General features: G+C 39.1%; 1 protein-coding gene and 1 pseudogene across 1 annotated transcript in view; one reads left to right on the top strand and one right to left on the bottom strand.

Moving 5' to 3' along the window:
- The window catches only part of LOC113457946, a 28,066-nt pseudogene extending 25,813 nt beyond the window's left edge, over positions 1 to 2,253 (top strand).
- A 2,153-nt stretch (positions 2,254 to 4,406) lies between these two features.
- The window catches only part of LOC101994823 (T-cell receptor-associated transmembrane adapter 1), a 48,102-nt gene continuing 33,686 nt past the window's right edge, over positions 4,407 to 18,822 (bottom strand). The window contains exons 4-6 of the mRNA XM_013351898.1: positions 10,794 to 10,855; positions 8,749 to 8,837; positions 4,407 to 4,664 (exon numbers count right to left, since the gene is read on the bottom strand). Of these exons, the coding sequence (XP_013207352.1) occupies positions 4,407 to 4,664; positions 8,749 to 8,837; positions 10,794 to 10,855 (409 nt within the window). The remainder of the gene's footprint in view (positions 4,665 to 8,748; positions 8,838 to 10,793; positions 10,856 to 18,822) is intronic.

Below are 18,822 nucleotides of genomic sequence, written 5' to 3' on the forward strand. Positions count from 1 at the left end.
ATAACACAAATACTGGCCACAAAATGTAAATGAGAAAATTGTCTGTCTACAAATTCTTGTTAGGGAGGTCCCAGAAGACTCTAAAACAACATTGGTTATTGCCATCAGCTTGGTTCCCCATGGTAGCCAACTAAAAGACCTCTACAATAAAAACTGTAAGACAGCAGAGAATGAAATTGAAGAAACACTAGAAAATGGAAAGACTGCCCTTTATCAAGAATTTACAGAATTAATATTGTGAAAATGGCTATATTACCCAAAGCTGTCCTATGGATGAAACACAATCTCCATCAAAATTTCAATGGCATTCTTTACAGAACAGGACAACAAAAACAACAACAAAAAAATCCTGATATTCATGTGGAAGCACAAAACCCAAATATGCAAAGGTGTCCTTAGCAGAAAGAGATATCACAATACCTGATCTTCGAGTATATTGCAGAGCTGTAGTAACCAAACAGTATGGTCCTGCTACAAAAGCAGACATATAGATAATCGGACTGAATAAAGGACTCAGAAATAAACCCTTATAGGTATGGCTACATCATTTCTGACAAAGGTTAATGATGTAATATAGAAGAAAGAAAGTCTCTTTAACTGGGAAAACTGAATTTGCACACATAGATATCTGTCTCTCGCACTATAAGACAATAAATACAAAGTGGATCACAGAACTTAATGTAACACCTGAAACTTCAAAATAAGCAAAACACCTGCAGATGCAGGCATAGACAAAAACACTCTGGAAAGGATTCCTTAGTACAGGGAATAAGAACTAAGTGATGGGAGTAGATGATGTTAAAAGTTTCTGCATGGTAAAGGAAATAATGTATGTGAAGAGGGTACAGAATGGTCTTTGCCAACTACATATCAGAGAAGCGATTAATATCCAGGATGCACGAAGAACTGCAAATAGGTTAAGTAAAATAACTGAAGTCATCTAGCTAACAATGCAGCAGTTAACTGAGTAGACAGTCCTCAGAAGGAGAAATACAAATGGCCAATAAACTCTTGCTTTCCTGTGAGGAAAATACAAATGAAAAGCGCATTGAGAACACATTTCACTCCAGTTGGAATGGTTGTCACCAAAGAAACAAACGACATCAAGTACTAGAGATGATATTTACTCTGGTAGGCCTGTAAGCTTGTGCACCCATTATGGAAATCAGGATAGATGTTATAAGAAGATTAAAATTGGAACTAACATATGAGATAACTATTTCTCTCTGGAGGATATATTCAAATAATGCTATATCATCATACCATAAAGATACTTGTGCCTTCATATTTGATGCTGGATTCTTCACAGTATACAGGAAATGGAACCAGCCTACTTGTCCATCAACAGAAAAATGGACAGCAAAAATGTGGTACATATACAGATGGAGTTCTCTGTCACAAAGGAAAATGAAATCATGATATTTGCAAGAATAATTGTATTGGACAAGATAAACCAGATTCAGAAAAATGCTGCACACTTTATTGTGCAGAATCTAGATTTATAATTACATATGCATCTGCGTGTGTGTGTTCAAAATAGTTTTAAAATCTCAATAATTAAATAAGGTAAAATTCAAAGTATCTTTTACACAATAAAAATACTATCTTGTAAAGCAGGCCATACTTATTGTGAGGACATACTCAACAATTAGACTTCTGGGGTCCCAGAAAATACTGACATTACTCTGAGGGGGCACATAGGGATCATGAAGGGTCCCAGAGGAACCCTCCAGAAAGACTATAATCACATCCGTGCAGAGCTGAGTCCCCTTGAAAAGAAAACCAATAGGCTCTAGGTTGACAAATGATAGGGAAGCAGAAAGGAACTGGCTGCTGCCTGGACTATCGGTAGCCATGTCTACATCACAGTCAAGGTTGTTACAGTGGGCTTGCTTTACAGGATTATGTCTGCCAGTGCGCATTTCCCCATCCACGTTGTTATTCAGGAGAATGAGTCTCTGGTCAAGATTCAATATTTATTGGTTGAAAAATACATCCACAGTGTTCAGGTGGAGACAGGTGCTGCTTCTTTTGCATCTCAAATCTAGAAGGATGACTTAATCTTTGAAGAAAATTATACTTTAATCCAGCTGCTCTGATTCAGGAAACCACATAGTTAAAACCAAGGATACCAGGAAGGTTTTGGATGGCATCCATGTGTTCAAAAAAGGAACAGTACTGATTGTTCAAAGAAGCATAGTCCTCTCAACCTTGGAAATTTTTTATCCAGTGACAATATCTCTCAAGATTTAAACAATGGCTTTTTCAGATGCTCAGCACGCCGAGGGAGTTTTATCATTCATTGGCCTGGACAGCAAAAATAGTTAAAGAAGTCCTCTAAGTGGAAATGTGGGGTGCCAGACAGAATCCTGCATGGATCTTAGCAACTGGAGATGTCTAGACATTCTAACTACTTGGAAAATTATGAAGGTACTTATTATTATTTTAAATGGTATCTTAAATAAAAGCATGTGACATCAGAAAGGCAACACCCATGAGGTCTCATCAACCTGACTGATTAAACAGGATCTGAACAATGATGATGCCAATGGACATGCCAGCATGGAGGGGGCGAAAGCTTGCAGGGCCTCAACTCTAGGCAAAGAACTGTGAGCACCTGGGGACTGTTCAGAGTAGGAGAAACAGTCTTCTACAGGTAGAGCTTTCCAATTATACACATACATATATGTAACAACATTAAAGAAAGAGAGATCCCTGACAGAAAACAAGAAGGGGTGCATGGGAAGGTTCTAGAAGAAGGAAGGGGAAAGGGGAAACTATATAACTTCATCAAAACTTTTAAAAAATTTTAAAGTACTATAAAAAATGGAATGTATGGAAAATTCACAGCACGCCACCAGAAAGGAAAAAAAAAATGTATGTTGTTTGCAAGTTTTTCTGTCAAAGTGACCTTTAAAAATACCTATTAAATATGTTTATTATTACAAGTTAAATATGTTTATTATAAACTACCAGCAAGCCTCCTTTCTCAATGGAGGACAATAGCCATTGTTTTGTTCCTGATAATAGGTTTTTTTTGTTTTGTTTGTTTGTTTGTTTGTTTGTTTTGAAACATGGTTTCACTCTTAGCCCAAGCTGACCAGAAATTCACTTTCAGGACCAAAAAACCTGGAACTAATGGGGCTCTTCCTGCCTCAGACTCCCGCATGCTGGGATCACAGCTAAGCATCTTCAGCCATGCTGAGGCTTTAAGGTAACTGTTTGGGAGACAATGTGTGATAACCCTTTAGAATTTAAACTGTATGTATGTATATATTTGATCCAACTTCTGATCTTCTAGAGATCTGGTTTTTTGAGATTCATACTATGAACATGTATTTTTAAGTATATTTAATTTTCCTTAAGGGACTCAACACAAAGAAGAGACTAGATAAGTGTCCAGACATGTCTTGGAGTGCTCTCATTAAAATATCATTTGTGAGCAAATAAAATAGAAACTTGAATTAATTTAAGTAGCCTTCAAAATTACTTAAATGAATTCTGATTTAATCATAAGTGAGCTACAATCCAGACATTAAAATTATGGGACAAAACTTGGGATGAAGCTCAATGATAGAGCACTTGCCTTTCATGGTAAAGATCCTGGGTTTGCTCCCCAGCATTACCAGAGACACAGTCTCAAACATTTGATATAGGTAGATACAGTAGAAATAAAGCCAGAACATCTTGATACATGAAGAAAATTTAAATAACATGCATGACACTCTACTTTTAAGTTAAAATAATAAAAAAAGGAACAACTAATACTTTTACATGGTCGTAGTTGAGTAAAATATCCACAAACCAGACACAAAGTTATTCATATTGATTATCCCTGGCAGTAGAATTTCTAAGTTCTTCTTAAAAAATTGTTATAAGGAACATGGATCTATTTTTATCACAATTTTAGAATAATTATGCTATTTACATATTTGAAAAATACTCCTCAATTCATTCTACTTTTCTTAGCAATGTACTTTCAATTATTAGAAATTATTGAAATTTTTAATTATTTCATATTGATGAAAGAGGAAATGTTTCACTAATATTTTAAGACATTGTCTTATCTTTCCTTCAGTATGTCCTAGGGCACATATATACTTTAGATTTTTAAAATTTTCCTAGGTATTATTATACATTTTGACTTTTTTAACAAGTAATTTTATTTACAAACTTGATTTTATTGTTTTACTTTTCTTACTTGGATATTTTTTAATGAATTCATATAGCTAATTTTAATACATTACATTGGGTGTGTGGAGACACAATCTCTGAGAAAAGGAAGCTACCATCCCATCAACAAAAGGGCAGACTATCATCCTGCCGGTCCTGTTTGTCACACCAGGGTCTTGTTTTCTTAACTATCTCTTATAGGGTCATTATCAGTGAGCCGGATCATTGTCCGGCTAGACTACAGGCTCTCTCTTGGCACGGATCAATCCAAACAGTCTTGCAGGATCATCATGAACACTTTCTTCTACTGCCTGGTTATCAGATGAGAAATCTGGTACCAAATTGTTCTGAGAAACGCTGGTATCCATTGCACAAACTTGTGCATCCTTCTCCCTGTCTGAAAAATAAGCATTCTGCTTCCGGGGCCTTCTGCGTTTCCCCTTGATGCTGTGATCCAGTGTGGCATAGCACATCTGACTTTCAGCAGGTACCTGAAAAGAAACATATGTGAGTTTTTCACTGTTGGTCTATTCTTTAATTTTCAATATTTCTATAAATTTTCATGGCTAATGAAAATTTTTTTCTGTCTTCAGTTACCTGATTTTGCAAAGTTGACAGTTGAAGACAACAGCAACAAACCAACAGGTAATTCATGACTTTTGAGTTGGAAAATAAAGATATTTAGATAAATTTCATGGACTTTCCCATATTCAAAATTTACACGAGCACATCAGACCATTTGTCACCTGCTTCTGTCTTCACTTTCACCCCAAGCAGTTACTGCCTTCCATCACTCTCCTGAGCAACTGTACCTTCATTTGTTTAGGAGGGAAAGCACATTGTAGGGAGGAATAAAGGGTGTGCTTTCCATAAGCTTAATAAATGGCGACTTAGTAATTTAAACAGACTCACAAATCCTTCCTCTGCTTCTTACTTCACATTTTTAAAGGTTTGTAAGAAAAAAGCAAAACACATCTTCTTATACAACTGACACCTAAGACAGAATGAAATTTGTTACCCTTCCCTTCTGTCCTAGAGGTGGGTCAATGCCGGGAGGACAGCCTCTTCTGGACTAAAGTCTGGATTCCATGTCCTGCCTTTTAAGGTTTTTCTGTTTTGATGCTCAGTACTCCCTGACTCTTCTCTGTGTTCCAGCAAATTTGACAATTCACGATTGCACACATTTAGGACTCTCATCTGCGTCAACAGACAGACTGGTGAAGAGCTATCGATGTTCCCTGAGAGCCACGGAGGAGTGGCTATTTGTTGGTCTTTTGGGACTTGGCTGAACTCTCTTATTTTCTTCGGTAAATTTTGCCCTATCCTGTTCGACAGACTTGGAGTGCTGTACCCAAGGCCAAGCAAGACCAAGTAACCGACCAATGCTGGACCAAGCAACCCAATGCCTCCCACTGCCCTGGCAATAGGGTCCAAGAGAATGGCCCAAGAATGGGCATATTTGATGGCACTTTAAAGTTAATATTTATTATCAAGAATAGAAATCTATCTTTTTCTTTGAGCAAAAAGAAAGATGCACAAGCTGTTAGTGGATTGCCCAGCCTCACTTGAGGAGTCTGCTGATGACATATAGAAAGAAGGAGAATGAGGACTGTGTCTCTACTCAATCATCTCAAAAGCAAAGTACATTCTTATCTCTGTCCATCATTTGAGGCAATAATCTCCCTTTAATACCAAAGCATTGGAATTTGGCTTCTGCAATTATAGGAAATCACTCCAAATAACAAGTGACAATACTGCTGTGTTTTATCAGGCAGTGCCAGGTTAAAAAAATGTACGAGTCCCAGGGGCTGAGAGATAGCTCAGAGGTTAACAGCACTGGCTGCTCTTCCAGAGGTTCTCAGCAACCACACAGTGACTCACAACCATCTCTAATGAGATCTCGTGCCCTCTTTTGGCACGCAGGCAGAACACTGTATACATAATAAATAAATCTTAAAAAAATATGAGTCTCAAGAAAGGACCATGGCTGCACATGTATACATAATAAATAAATCTTAAAAAAAATATGAGTCTCAAGAAAGGATCATGCTGCACATTAAATATTTACTTTAGACTTCCACTTTGACGGATTAGTTTAGGGAATTGGGGGGTACATAGAGGAAAGGGTAAAGGGATGTGGGTCCCCAGAAAGACACCGAAACTACAGGGGATGAAAAGAACCCACCTAATTTCCACTTAGTTCAGAAATTAGAAGAAGCAAAGGAAACTTTTGTTGTTATGTTTGTTTGTTTTGTTTTGCTTTTATATTGAGAACATTTGCACATATGCTACACAAATGATAATGATCATTTCCAGGAAGAAAGGAAAATTAATTAAAGTGATAAGATCCTAAAAGACTCAGAGGAAATAGTTTGGAACCTGATTAGTAATGGTCTGGGAAGGGAGAAGATATTTTTGATAGAGTAAGGAGGCAGGACATTGATCCAAGATCAACAAATAAATAAAAGGAACATCACACGTGTATATCCTTAAATTTTATAGGCTATGGAACACTTGTGAAATACCCTTCTTGTGAGGTTTTCTGGTGAACTTTTAGGACTTAATTTTTGATGGTAGACCAACATACTCAAGTTAGTCTCTGAACCACACACATTGCTTTCAACGGGCAAAGAAACGACCCATATGTTTCTCAGAAAACATTTTCTTCCTTCAGCCTATGCATGATATCATGGGTTTCCTACGCTTCTGTGACCCATCAGTACATGAATATTCGAGAAGCAAATAGCGTAGGTCATGATTATGCTGATAAAGTAAAACTGAGCAATTAGAAGCAGATGACTTCCAATGTGAAACTAAATTTATAAAAATGTAATAGAAGAGAAACTGAAGAGTGTCTCTAAATTCATAAAAGAGGAGACTCAAGGATGTTACGTGGTTTTGCATCATTTCCACTTGAGTAAAAACCAGACACATCTCAAACAAAGCTACTCTATGCAATTCCCATGTTTACTTATAATTTGTATTTACGATTCTTGGTATATTCACAGCTAAAATGATGTGAGTGGGTCTCTACATTTCTAGATGACTTAATTTCACCTTAATCTCCTTCGAGGGCTTTTTTTTAACATCTCGAGATTAACAGGAGATATTATGTCATGTAGCTTTTCCTACTTTAATAAAATAAAATATACTTTAAAGATTTGTGTTTTAAGAGTATATGTGTGGGATCAAACCGGACTCTCTGAACATGGCGGAAAATGAGGGCTGCTGAGAAGCCAAGGACAATGGCACTGAGTTTTGATCCTACTTAATGTACTGGCTTTGTGGGAGCCTAGCTTGTTTGGATGTTCACCTTCCTAGATCTGGATGGAAGGGGGAGGACCTTGGACTGCCCATAGGGCAGGGAACCCTGACTGCTCTTCAGACTGGAGATGGAGGAGGAGGAGAGTGTGGCATGGGGAGTGGGGGGAGGGGGAGGGAAGAGGGAGGCGGGGAAGAAGAGGAAATTTTTAATAAAAAAATAAAATAAAAACAGATAAAAAGAGAAATAAAAAAGAGTATATATGTGTATGCATGTACCTATGTACCTCTCTCTCTCTCTCTCTCTCTCTCTCTCTCTCTCTCTCTCTGTGTGTGTGTATAGGGGTGTGGGTGTGTGCATGTGTGTGTGTGCGCACACACATGCATGTGCCTGCAGAGGGCAGACAGGTTGTCAGATCCCCTGGAGCTTGAGTTACCAGTGATTGTGGGCTAGTCAGTGTGGGTTTTAGGAACTGAATCCGGCCTTATGTAAAACCATAAGGTTAATGGTACCTTAACCACCGAGCCATCTCTCTAGCCCCTGAAAGCATATTTTATAATTAACCAAATATCAGATTGCATATGTGGTGACTTTTTTCTCAAATATCACTACACCTTGATTTCTTAATAAAATTGTTAAGAAGTCTAATATCTTACAAAATTCATGTAGCGAAAAGGAGGAAAATTCTGCCACAATGGGAAATTTCCAAACTGTGAGCTATTTTTAGAATAAGACTGTTGTATGTAAGATGGCTCTACCTTGGGATTCTGTCTCCTCAAATAGCATCTGGGGACAAGTTCCAGGACAGGTTTTTTTTTTCTTTGCAAGTTTTTATAAAAGGGAATTTTAATGTTGCCTCCTTCATGGGAATCTAAGCAGAGAACACATATGGGGCACATAAAATAAAGCCCAGGAACTGTCACCACCATGGCTAGTCTAGGCAGTAGGGAGAGGATACAAGAGAAAAGATTTTGGAGAAGAAAGAATAATGCTTTAACTGAATGTTTTGATGCTTTCAGAACATTATGCAAATCTGCAGCTGTACCTACATATATGTGTATATATGCATGTATGCACAGACAGGGTCCATTGTTCTTTGAACTATACCTAATTTTGAGTCTTCTGGTGGTCCGTTTTGCTCCTGCTTCTGTATTTCCCTGTAGAGCTCAAGTCTCAGAACTTGACACATGAGTCATGCTGCAAACATTTTAACAGGCTGCTCCTAATGTCTATCGGAAAACACTTTTTGTGCTCTTGAAGCTCGTCTCGGTGCTTTGAACTAGACCAGATGTGACTTGTGCAGGAAACTTTACCTGTGCAGATGCGGCGGCTTCTTGCATGTCACTCACAGATCTCTGTGGCCGAGCTTTCATTTGTTCATAGCAGTCCTCATCCATTGGCTCTTGGGAGTAGAGGAGATTTCCGTGGAAAAATGAAAAGTGCTGGTATGAATAAAATGTATGATCCAGACAATATTTAACTAAGAATATATAGCCTCAAGAAGTATTTAAATAGTACGTTAGATGGACATGCAATGAAGTTATGGAAGTGCAAGCTATTCCTGCAGATCTGACAGCGAAGCCCTTTGCCCATAATGTTACTGACAGACAGTAAGAAGCGCAAGATGCAGACTATATCAAAAGGATTTTCTGTACCACAGCAGCATGTGGAAGCCTCATCTAAACCACTGTTTAAAATGATCTAGAGATGCAATGGAGTTAAAGGGTTGCCTGTGTTATCTGCTACATGGGTGTCACTGTACATGCTACATCATGGCATAAAGCATGGTGCTTTCCAAATTCATCAATGATTATGGCTTTGTAATTCATTCTATGAATGATATGTTTTATTCAGAATCTTTTAAAATACCTCATTCTAATTTTGAATAAAATGACTTATATTGGGATTTGTGCCCCATCAGCTAGAGTCATATCAGATAGACAGGACTGTCTTAAGTCCTCAAGATTGTTCAATACCATTCTAAGGATCTCAAACTTTTGTGCATTGTCTAAAAGTGAACAGACTTGTAACCACTACATCCTTCATGATAGTGAACCATCCTATTCTGTGTCATTATTCTCCCAAACACATCCCTGTACATGTCTACTTAGAGTGGCTAGTTATCCGGCCAGAATGTACAACGCACCAACTGGGCCTCAGTGAGGAAGATATATTTATTATACCAAAAGTTACCTAGTAATCTTTCTGTCCTCTCTGAAAAACAACATGGAAAAAACAATAGAATGGTGTTTCTTAAATCTTAGTTCATGAAAAACTAGCAACAGAATCTTGTGTTTACTTGTTAAGTAGCAGATTTCTAAAGCCAATCCAGGGCATGTGAGGTAAAAATCTTAAAATAAACCCTGGCATATTTGGGTTTGGAAAGTACTGATCTGATGGGCACTGGGCCATTAGAATTTATAAGAATTTAAATATGAAGGATGAGATCGTAATTCTGCAATATGGAACAGAAGGGACATTAGTTTAATATAATGTTTCTGGCTTGTTAGTGTGCAGGAGTTAGAACATGCTCAAAATGGAAAGAAAGACAGTTAAATCTTTGAATCATTAGAAAATTCACATTTCTCTAACTTTATAATCCTGTACTGGTTTGGATATGTAGACATTATGATGTTGTTAGATCACAGAAAACTTTTGTGTTTGAGACAGAGATTTGCAAGCAGAATAATCCCAGAAGCTCTGCCCGTGAGTAGAGTGGAGGTTTGGAAAAGCACAGCCTCTTCTCTCATCAGCTATGACATCAGATCACAGCTGCTTGCTCTGAGGACTTTAGAGGGTTTAGTGTGGAGAGAAGGTTCAAGTGAAGAGCACTTGTAGAAGAATAGAAGCACCAACCACTTAGTGACGACTTGGTTCTGCTTTCTCCCCACTTGCTATCAATCTAGTCCCATTTAAAGAGTTCAGGCTAAACCACAGGAAACCGGAGAAAGTGTTCATGATTTTGGCAATCGAGCCTGTACACAGGCTTCTATATACAGGTCCCCAAATACTGTTTCTGTAGATCATATTCTATTCTAGAAATGACTTTATTTTATAGAATTCTCTGTGCGACAAAATTCATGGGACTAGAATCTTCTGCTTTTCTAGTGGTGATGTATTGTTGTTGCTCCAGGAGTGAAATGAAGCTCACAGAGAAGCAGGAACTGCTGGCTTGTACTGACAATCACAGTGCAATTTACAGTGTGGCCTTTGCACACATAACCTACACAATGTACTATACATAACTTATGGTTTCTAGAATACCTAACTGTAATGGTTTTAAAAATGAGATACCACAAATTATTGGTAAATTTATATGTGTTTTTGACATATCTAATTATGGAAAAATAAAACTTACCTGGGATTATATTATCTAAATTACCATAAATTGGAGTATCTTCAACATAATATTCATCAACTCTGTAACAGGGAAAAATAATTTTCTTTATTAGATAAAATCTGCTTTGCACTTAGTAAAATGCAATTACTAACTAATAATTGGTTGACTAATAACTAATTTCTCAGCTATCTTCAATATCTAGGAAACTATCATATGCTCTCATTCAACCATAGGAGTCTTTCTATGGTAGAAAGGATTATATATAAATGAGTGAAAGCATGAATTATGAATTCATGTGTATATGTGTGTGTCTATGTGTGTCTGTGTTTGTATATGTGCATATTTATGTGCCTATGTGTGTTTCTACGCATGTGTGTATGTACAAATTAAAAACTAAGATGGGAACCTTCTTTCATGAAGAAAGATAATATACGATTATTGAGAACTCATGTGTTAGTGACTTTTTGAAGCACTTTTCATATACTTTGTTTCTTTGCTGATTTGATTCTCAAAGCAATTCCAACAGGCCAGCACTATATTGCCTTGATTTATAGATACAAAACATAAAACACACAAATGCATGACTTCTTGATTTCAAGGTCACAAAAGTAGAAAACAGCAGGTTTAGGATTAGAATGCAGGTTGTCTGTGCTATTAGCTTTTCTGCCTGTTGGCTTGCTACCAGCACAGCTCTGAAAGGTCCTTTAAAACTACTTTGATTAAGTAAATTCTTTAGACTCAGATTGGTAGATGGAATATAAAGATTGACAACACTACAGAAGGAGAGGCCTGAGACTCAGATAGATTAATTTCTTACTTAGCTTTATGAGCAAGATCAGAAATAATTACTGCTTGTGAGAGTTTCCCCCTCTTCCAGGGCTCATTCAACCCTTGGGCCAGTCCTACAGAAGGGTGTGATTACCTGTACTGCATTCTCTAGAAATCTGCAATGTGTAGGAGTTAAGCATCCAGAAACACAGTCAGCAATTGCAGAACTAGGGCCACAATGTAAATTTGATTGCAAAGTCCTATGCTCTACCCATATCCTAAGGAAGTCGTGCAGAAAGATATATAATCTAAAGGCTTTAGGGAAACGGTCTAGAAGATCATATAAAAACCATTATTTCCTGCCCCTATAGTCAAATGGACTAACAGGGATACATGAGTTAAATTTTCTTCTGCTTTATGCAAATAACGCAATTATCACAGTAAATATCTTACCAATGTCACCAGACTGCCCTACTGATATTACTCTTATGACAATGGCCCTACTGACTAAATTTTATATTGGCAGGGTTGGGACAGAGGTACATAACACTTGGTAAATGAAATTTTATGAAATAGGACCAACCGCTTTCACTTTGAGATTGCAAGTCGCAGAGTGTTGGAAGGAATTAAAATCAAAGAAAAAGTAAGTCATCCCAAGGCATGACACTGAGTACTTCCAATACTTCTTAAAGAAGACAGAGTATATATAAATACTAAGTAAGTTCCCTTAAATAAGTAACAGTTCAAAGATGGCCACATAAAATGGTTTAAAAAGTCCAAATGTTGGCCCTCATTTCACTTATCCAATAGTGAAAGATCTGATCTACAGCATCCTTTCCATCCAGTACACCTTAATACTTGAACCAATTGTCTTGATCATGGATTTCCTATAGATATGCAGAAAATATTACAGCAAAAGTTGAAGACTTTTAATAAGACAAGCCATCCATTTTCCCAGCCCACAGAGATAGCAGATGCAACCTGCAAATGATAAATCATGTCCAAAAAATGAATATCACTCTATTCCCTGTGAATGAAAATAAGATGTGATTTATAATGTCGGGCCCCGTGTCTGCAGGCTCGTCCCAAGTGATTAATCACCTCAAATAAACTATTATTCAGAAGCAGCTGCTTAACGAACAAATTAAAAAACGTGTTTTTACTTAGCAATGCCAAATAGCTCCAGCTTATTGCAGACATGTAATAACTTCAACAACAAATGTTTAGCAATGTTTTATGTGGAAGATTATAATAACTGCTGTTTTTTTCCTTCGGCAATGCTGAGAATCAAATGTCAGGTCTTGAGCATGCTAAGTAAGTATCTTTCCTCTGAGTTACATACTCAGCTCATATAGTGATTGCTTTTTAAAAAATTAATAACTGAGCTCATAACTGAGACAATAATATACGCTGAGTTTGGGGTCAAGTCAGACTCAGTCTGGGAATGTCTGAAGAGGAACTCTAGATATTAGGTAATTTATTGGCACTTCAAAATTGTAAGGTATATTATTTTAACCTCTTTTATGGTCCAAATTTTGAGTTTTCATTTAGACCTTATCCAGTCACTGCTTTAAAATGTTTACTTTACTCACCTCAAGTGCTCTGTGATGTAAGTAGATTTGAATTACTCTTTTTTTTAATTTTTTTTATTGAGAAAAGGAAAAAAAAGTATCCGCCTCCACCCAGCCTCCCATTTCTCTCCCCCTCCTCCCACCTTTCTCCCCCCTCCCCCAAACTCCTCTCCCCCTCCCTCTCCAGTCCATAGAGCAGTCAGGGTTCCCTGCAGGGGAGCACAGAACCAGAACCACAATTCTTAGTTAAGGGAGCCACTTTAGGGTTGGCAAGAGACTTGACCCTAGAGTGGCTCCCAGGAGCCCATGGTGATGTCCCCAGTTAGTCCCTTGGGCAGCTGGGAATAGGCAATCTGAAATAACCCTCTCCTATGGCAATACTGACGAATATCTTGCATACCACCATAGAACCTTCATCTGGTGATGGAAGGAGATAGAGACAGAGACCCACACTGGAGCACTGGTCTGAGCTCCCAAGGTCCCAATGAGGAGCAGAAGGAGGGAAAAGATGAGCAAGGAAGTCAAGACCACGAGGGGCGCACCCACCCACTGAGACAACGGGGCTGATCTATTGGGAGCTCACCAAGGCCAGCTGGACTGTGACTGAAAAAGCATGGGATAAAACCGGACTCTCTGAACATGACGAACAATGAGGGCTGATGAGAAGCCAAGGACAACGGCACAAGGTTTTGACCCTACTTCATGTTCTGGCTTTGTGGGAGCCTAGCCAGTTTGGTTGTTCACCTTCCTTGACATAGACGGAGGGGGGCGGACCTTGGACTTTCCTTGGACTGAATTACTCTTTAAAACAAAACAAAACATTGCTTCTGACTGGATCCCTTTGAACTTCAATCCTATAAGTTCTAGCTCTAATACTTATAAATCAAGGATGCTAAAATTACTTTATTTTTCTCAACTTCCAAATTCCATAATACAATATAGAGTTCCAACTTCCAAGCAAAAAGGTAGGATATTGCTGCAAAACTAATCAAATTATTCTAAGGAGTTAGGGCGTTATCAGGCTGGGGAAAAAGCAGGCTTGGGGGTCTGTCAGACATTGGTGTTGACAAATGTTAGCTTGATTTACTTAAAAGCATTTCTTTGACTAGGTAGATGCTTAAGTTTGGGTTGTATTGGCATTTGAATGTTTTCTACAACCACAAAGGAGGGTGAAATTATTTGGAGGATGAATCATTTTGCTAGAGGAGTGTTTTAAGGTTCAGGAGAAGGAGCAAGAGAGAAGCTAATAGAAAGAGGAATGTCTTAGGGTTTGTTTGTTTGTTGCTGCTGCTCCTGTTTGTTTGGTTTGGTTTTTTTGACACAGGGTTTCTTTATGTAGCCCTGGTTGTCATGGAACTCACTCTGTAGACCAGGCTGGCTTCAAACTCAGAATTCTTCCTGCCTCTGTCTCCTAACTGTTGGGATTAAAAGTTTGTGCCACTACCGCCAGGTGAAGAAGGATGCTTAAAAGAATTCCCACACTAGCTCAGAATTGAGAAATAGATGGTTACTTATTTGGGGATAGACTCACAAATCAGAATCCTCTGCTTTAACGGAGATCATAAACTTAATCCCACAGCCGGAAAAGAGGCTGGACGCATGCTCTACATTGGCATATATAGTATAAGAGACCACGCCATAGTGGGCGGGTAACCACAGCCTGTAAGACTTCCTACAGCAGCCAGGCTTAGTTAGGATTTTATTGCTGTGAAGAGGCACCATGACCATAACAGCTATCATAAAGGAAAACATTTAATTGGGGCTGGCTTACAGCTTCAGAGGTTTAGTTCATCATCGTCATGGCAGGACATGGCAGTATGCAGACAGACATGGTGCTGGAGAAGGAGCTGAGAGTTCTCCATCTTGATCCACAGGCAGCAGAATGAGACTGCCACACAAGGCCCAGCTGCAGTGTAGACCTCAAAGTCCTCCTGCACAGTGAAACACTTCCTCAAGCAAGGCCACGCCTACTCCAACAAGGCCTCACCTTCTAATAGTGCCACTCCCTATGGGCCCAAGCTTTCAAACATGTAAGTCTATGGGGGCCATTCCTATTCAAACCACCACAGGAAGCAAAACCAAAGGGGTTTTTTGGTAATTCAGAGCCAGCGAAGTGAAAAGTAGAAAGTGCCAGGTTTCCCGGGGTTTCAGATGGGCCAGCAAAACAAAATTAAGATTTGACCCTATGGAATACATTAATTCTTTTGGCAAGAGCTGAATCAGTGAACTGGAGACCCAAAGACTAAGTGGCATAGATTAAAGACTTCAAAGAGAAGGGGGAAGCTAGCAAATATGATCAGAACACAGCTGGATTGTCATGGTTGGCTGTAAAAGGTGTATAGTAGACAGGCAACTATGCAATGATGCAACATCAAGCTGGGGTTTTCTCATTTCTTATTTTTTAAAGCATGAGCAAATCAGTTTACTTATGTATTAAGGGAAAGATATAAGTGAAGCAGAAAGAATATTGAAGCAGAAGAGAAAGGAAAATCATTATGGGTGTTCCTGAATATATGATTGCTGAACTGTTACTTTCTTCATCAAGAACGCTGAGACAGGCATTAATGTCTTAGACAGGGAATGAGTGGGAAGGCCCCAAAGAGAAGGCCCTGATACAGAGGAAACATGTAAATCTCAGAAACATTTCTTGTTGGCTTGAGTCAGGAAAGGAACTGCAGAGTGTTCTTGGTGAAGGAGACAGTGCCTGGATTCTCAGAGTCATGTTGCCCAACACCCAATCTTTATTCCATGATCGGTGTTCAGGGTCTTCTCTGATATGCCTGTCATTGCAAGGTTAGACACAAACTGCTTGTGCTTTGGGATGCCTACAGAAAAGCTTCTGGCCAAAGGGAGAGAAGACAGAAGATATGCCAAAATGACAGTCTCTGATGCAATGAGGAAAGAATCCTAGAACAGTCACACACAGGGGGGTGAATGTAGAGCCACTAAGAATGAGGATCAAGGAGATAGTTTATTAGATAAAGTACCAGACACAGAAGCACAAGGTCCTGAGGTCAGATTCCCAATAGGCTCATAAAAGCTGGGAACAGTGATGCAAGCCTGTAGCCCCACCTCCCAGAGCAGCGACAGAGAGGGTTCACTGACCAGCCAGTTGAGCAAAAATGGCAAACTCCTGGTTCTGTGGGAGACCCTGTCTCAGGAAACATGATGGAGACTGATAGAAGATGACAATAGCACTCACTTCTGGTCTTTTCACAGGTACTGACACCTGTGCATACACATAATAAACAACTTTTGCGGGGACATGCGGGCTCTTCACAGGAAGCACTGGTTATCTTGCAGTTACACAGGATGGGGCTTGTATCACAGTTATAACAGGAGGATGGATATATTAGAGATAACCTGAGTACATGTGAGGCATGCCTATAGGCCTTCACCCTCCACAAACTGACCTCAAGTCTCTTTTGCTGAAGACAACACCCACACAACTCATTAAACATAGAGAAGTTGAGTTAGTGCCTACACAGAGCCTTCACCCCAACATGCTAGCATCTTTGGTACAGGACAGTACTTTGTACACTACTAAAGGAGAAATGTAGACACCAACACAACTACAAACATTTGATCCTCAGTGGAGTCCTGCCTTCAAGATGTGCTAATGCAGTGGTGGCACAAAGCTTTGGGAGTAACCAACCCCTATTGAATTTGACTTAAGGCCCACTCAGAGAGATGGAACCCGTACTCTAAGCTGCTTGGGTCACCAAGAACCTGAGACTAGCTAGCCCAGGGAAGTAGATAAAACTAAATACTTCTGCTCTACTAAAAGAACAGAAATGAATTGATTCCTAGTGACATTTTACCATACTCATAGATCAGCGCCTTGTTCATCACTATCAGAGAAGCTTCCTCTTCAAGCAGCTGGGAATGAATACCGAGACCTATAGGCAGACCATTATACAGAAAAGGAGAGAACTTGGAACACTCAGCCCTAAAGGAATATTCCCATGAAATCCCTCTCCTTAGGGCTCAGGGAGAAGAGAAGGCAGGAAGAGTGTAAGAGCCGAAGTGGAGGGAGGACACCAGTAGAACAGGCCTGTAAATCAACAGGATCAACACACAGATAAACTCACGGAAACTAAGGCAGCATGCACAGGGCCTTCATGTTTACACCAGATGTATTCCTGGCACTGAAAGGAGTAGTGGACACATGCCCTCATCCCCAACCCCAAAACAATTGATAACCACTTGCAAATGAAATTGTTTTCTATAAGAGAGTCACACCGGTGAAACTACTTTTAAGAGCAGGAGACATGGCCATTGCTGTGGAAAATTAGTTTAATGTGTCTTACATTTATTTATGCTCTGAAACATTTGTTTAATTATGTAAAGCTATGCTTTTGTTTATGCTGTATTTATTTTACTCTGTGAAGCTGTGATTCTTTGCCTGTCTAAAACACCTGGTGGTCTAATAAAGAGCTGAATGGCAAGTAGCGAGGCAGGGAAAAAATAGGGGGGGGGGCTGCCAGACAGAGAGAAATCTGGGAGAAGGAGAAGGAGAAAGATAGAACAAGGAGAGGGGGATGTCAGGGGCCAGCCACCCAGCCACTCAGCCACTCAGCCACCCAGCCACTCAGCCACTCAGCCACTCAGCCACCCAGCCACTCAGCCACCCAGCCAGCCACAGAGTAAGAGTGAATAGTAAGATATACAGAAGTAAGAAAAGGAAAAAGAATCCAGAGGCAAAGGTAGTTGGGATAATTTAAGAAAAGCGGTCAATAAACAAGTTAAGGCCAGGCATAAATAAGCAAGAAGAAGTCTCTCTGTGCGTGATTTATTTGGGAGCTGTTACAGGCCCCCAAAGAGCACAGAATAAATAGTCAAAAAGAGAAAACAACCACATCCATCTGTAGATGGCCAACAGAAAATGAATTCAAAGTGTCATTGGAGGCTTCTTGTCAGAGCTTTACCTTTCTTATTAATTTTGTCTTACGTTTTAATTTTTATTTTATTATATATATATTATATTCTCCCCCCCACAAGTTCTTTAATGTTTTTATGGGATTCCCGAGTATGTGTCTCCGCATCTGTATCTGTGTCCTACGTCCTTTTGGGGGCTCTTTTCCTTGTTTCTGTTTTTCTATTCTGATGTGTTGGTTTTGTGTTGGTTCTATCTTTCTATTTTATATTGCCTCTTAGAAGTCTCTTTTCTAATGAGAGGCAGAAACGAAGTTGGTCCTGATGGAGAGGGAGGATATGGGATAAAGGGGAGGGGAAGCACATTCAGGATATATTATATGAAAAAAATCGATTTTTAATCAAAATGAAAAAAGAAGAGACTCAGCTTGTATATTCTTATAAGGTATTGGGTCAGGAAAGGACACCGGGGAGGTTACTATCTTAAATATTCTCAGTCTGAAGAACTGGTCTAGAAGACAGTCAGTATGAGCTATGCTAAGAACAGGATTTATATTTCATTAGTATAGTCAACACAGATGGAATTAAGAGAGCCTGTGCTCTGTGGGATTCTAAACATCCAAATGTTGTCATGAAGGAGAAAGGCAACTGAGGCACAGAGGGTGGTAATAAGAGCAGCCCCCATGTCTCCATGACATATGTGTGACACTATTAGAGAAAGACCAAAGACTGAGGCGTGATTATGCAGATAAAGTAATCACAAACTATGTGACCTTGGAAATTGAAGATTATACTCAGTATAGATAGATAATCTTCAACCTCTTCAAAGAGCT

The sequence above is a fragment of the Microtus ochrogaster genome, chromosome 2, assembly GCF_000317375.1.
Source record: "Microtus ochrogaster isolate Prairie Vole_2 chromosome 2, MicOch1.0, whole genome shotgun sequence".
NCBI lineage: Eukaryota > Metazoa > Chordata > Mammalia > Rodentia > Cricetidae > Microtus > Microtus ochrogaster.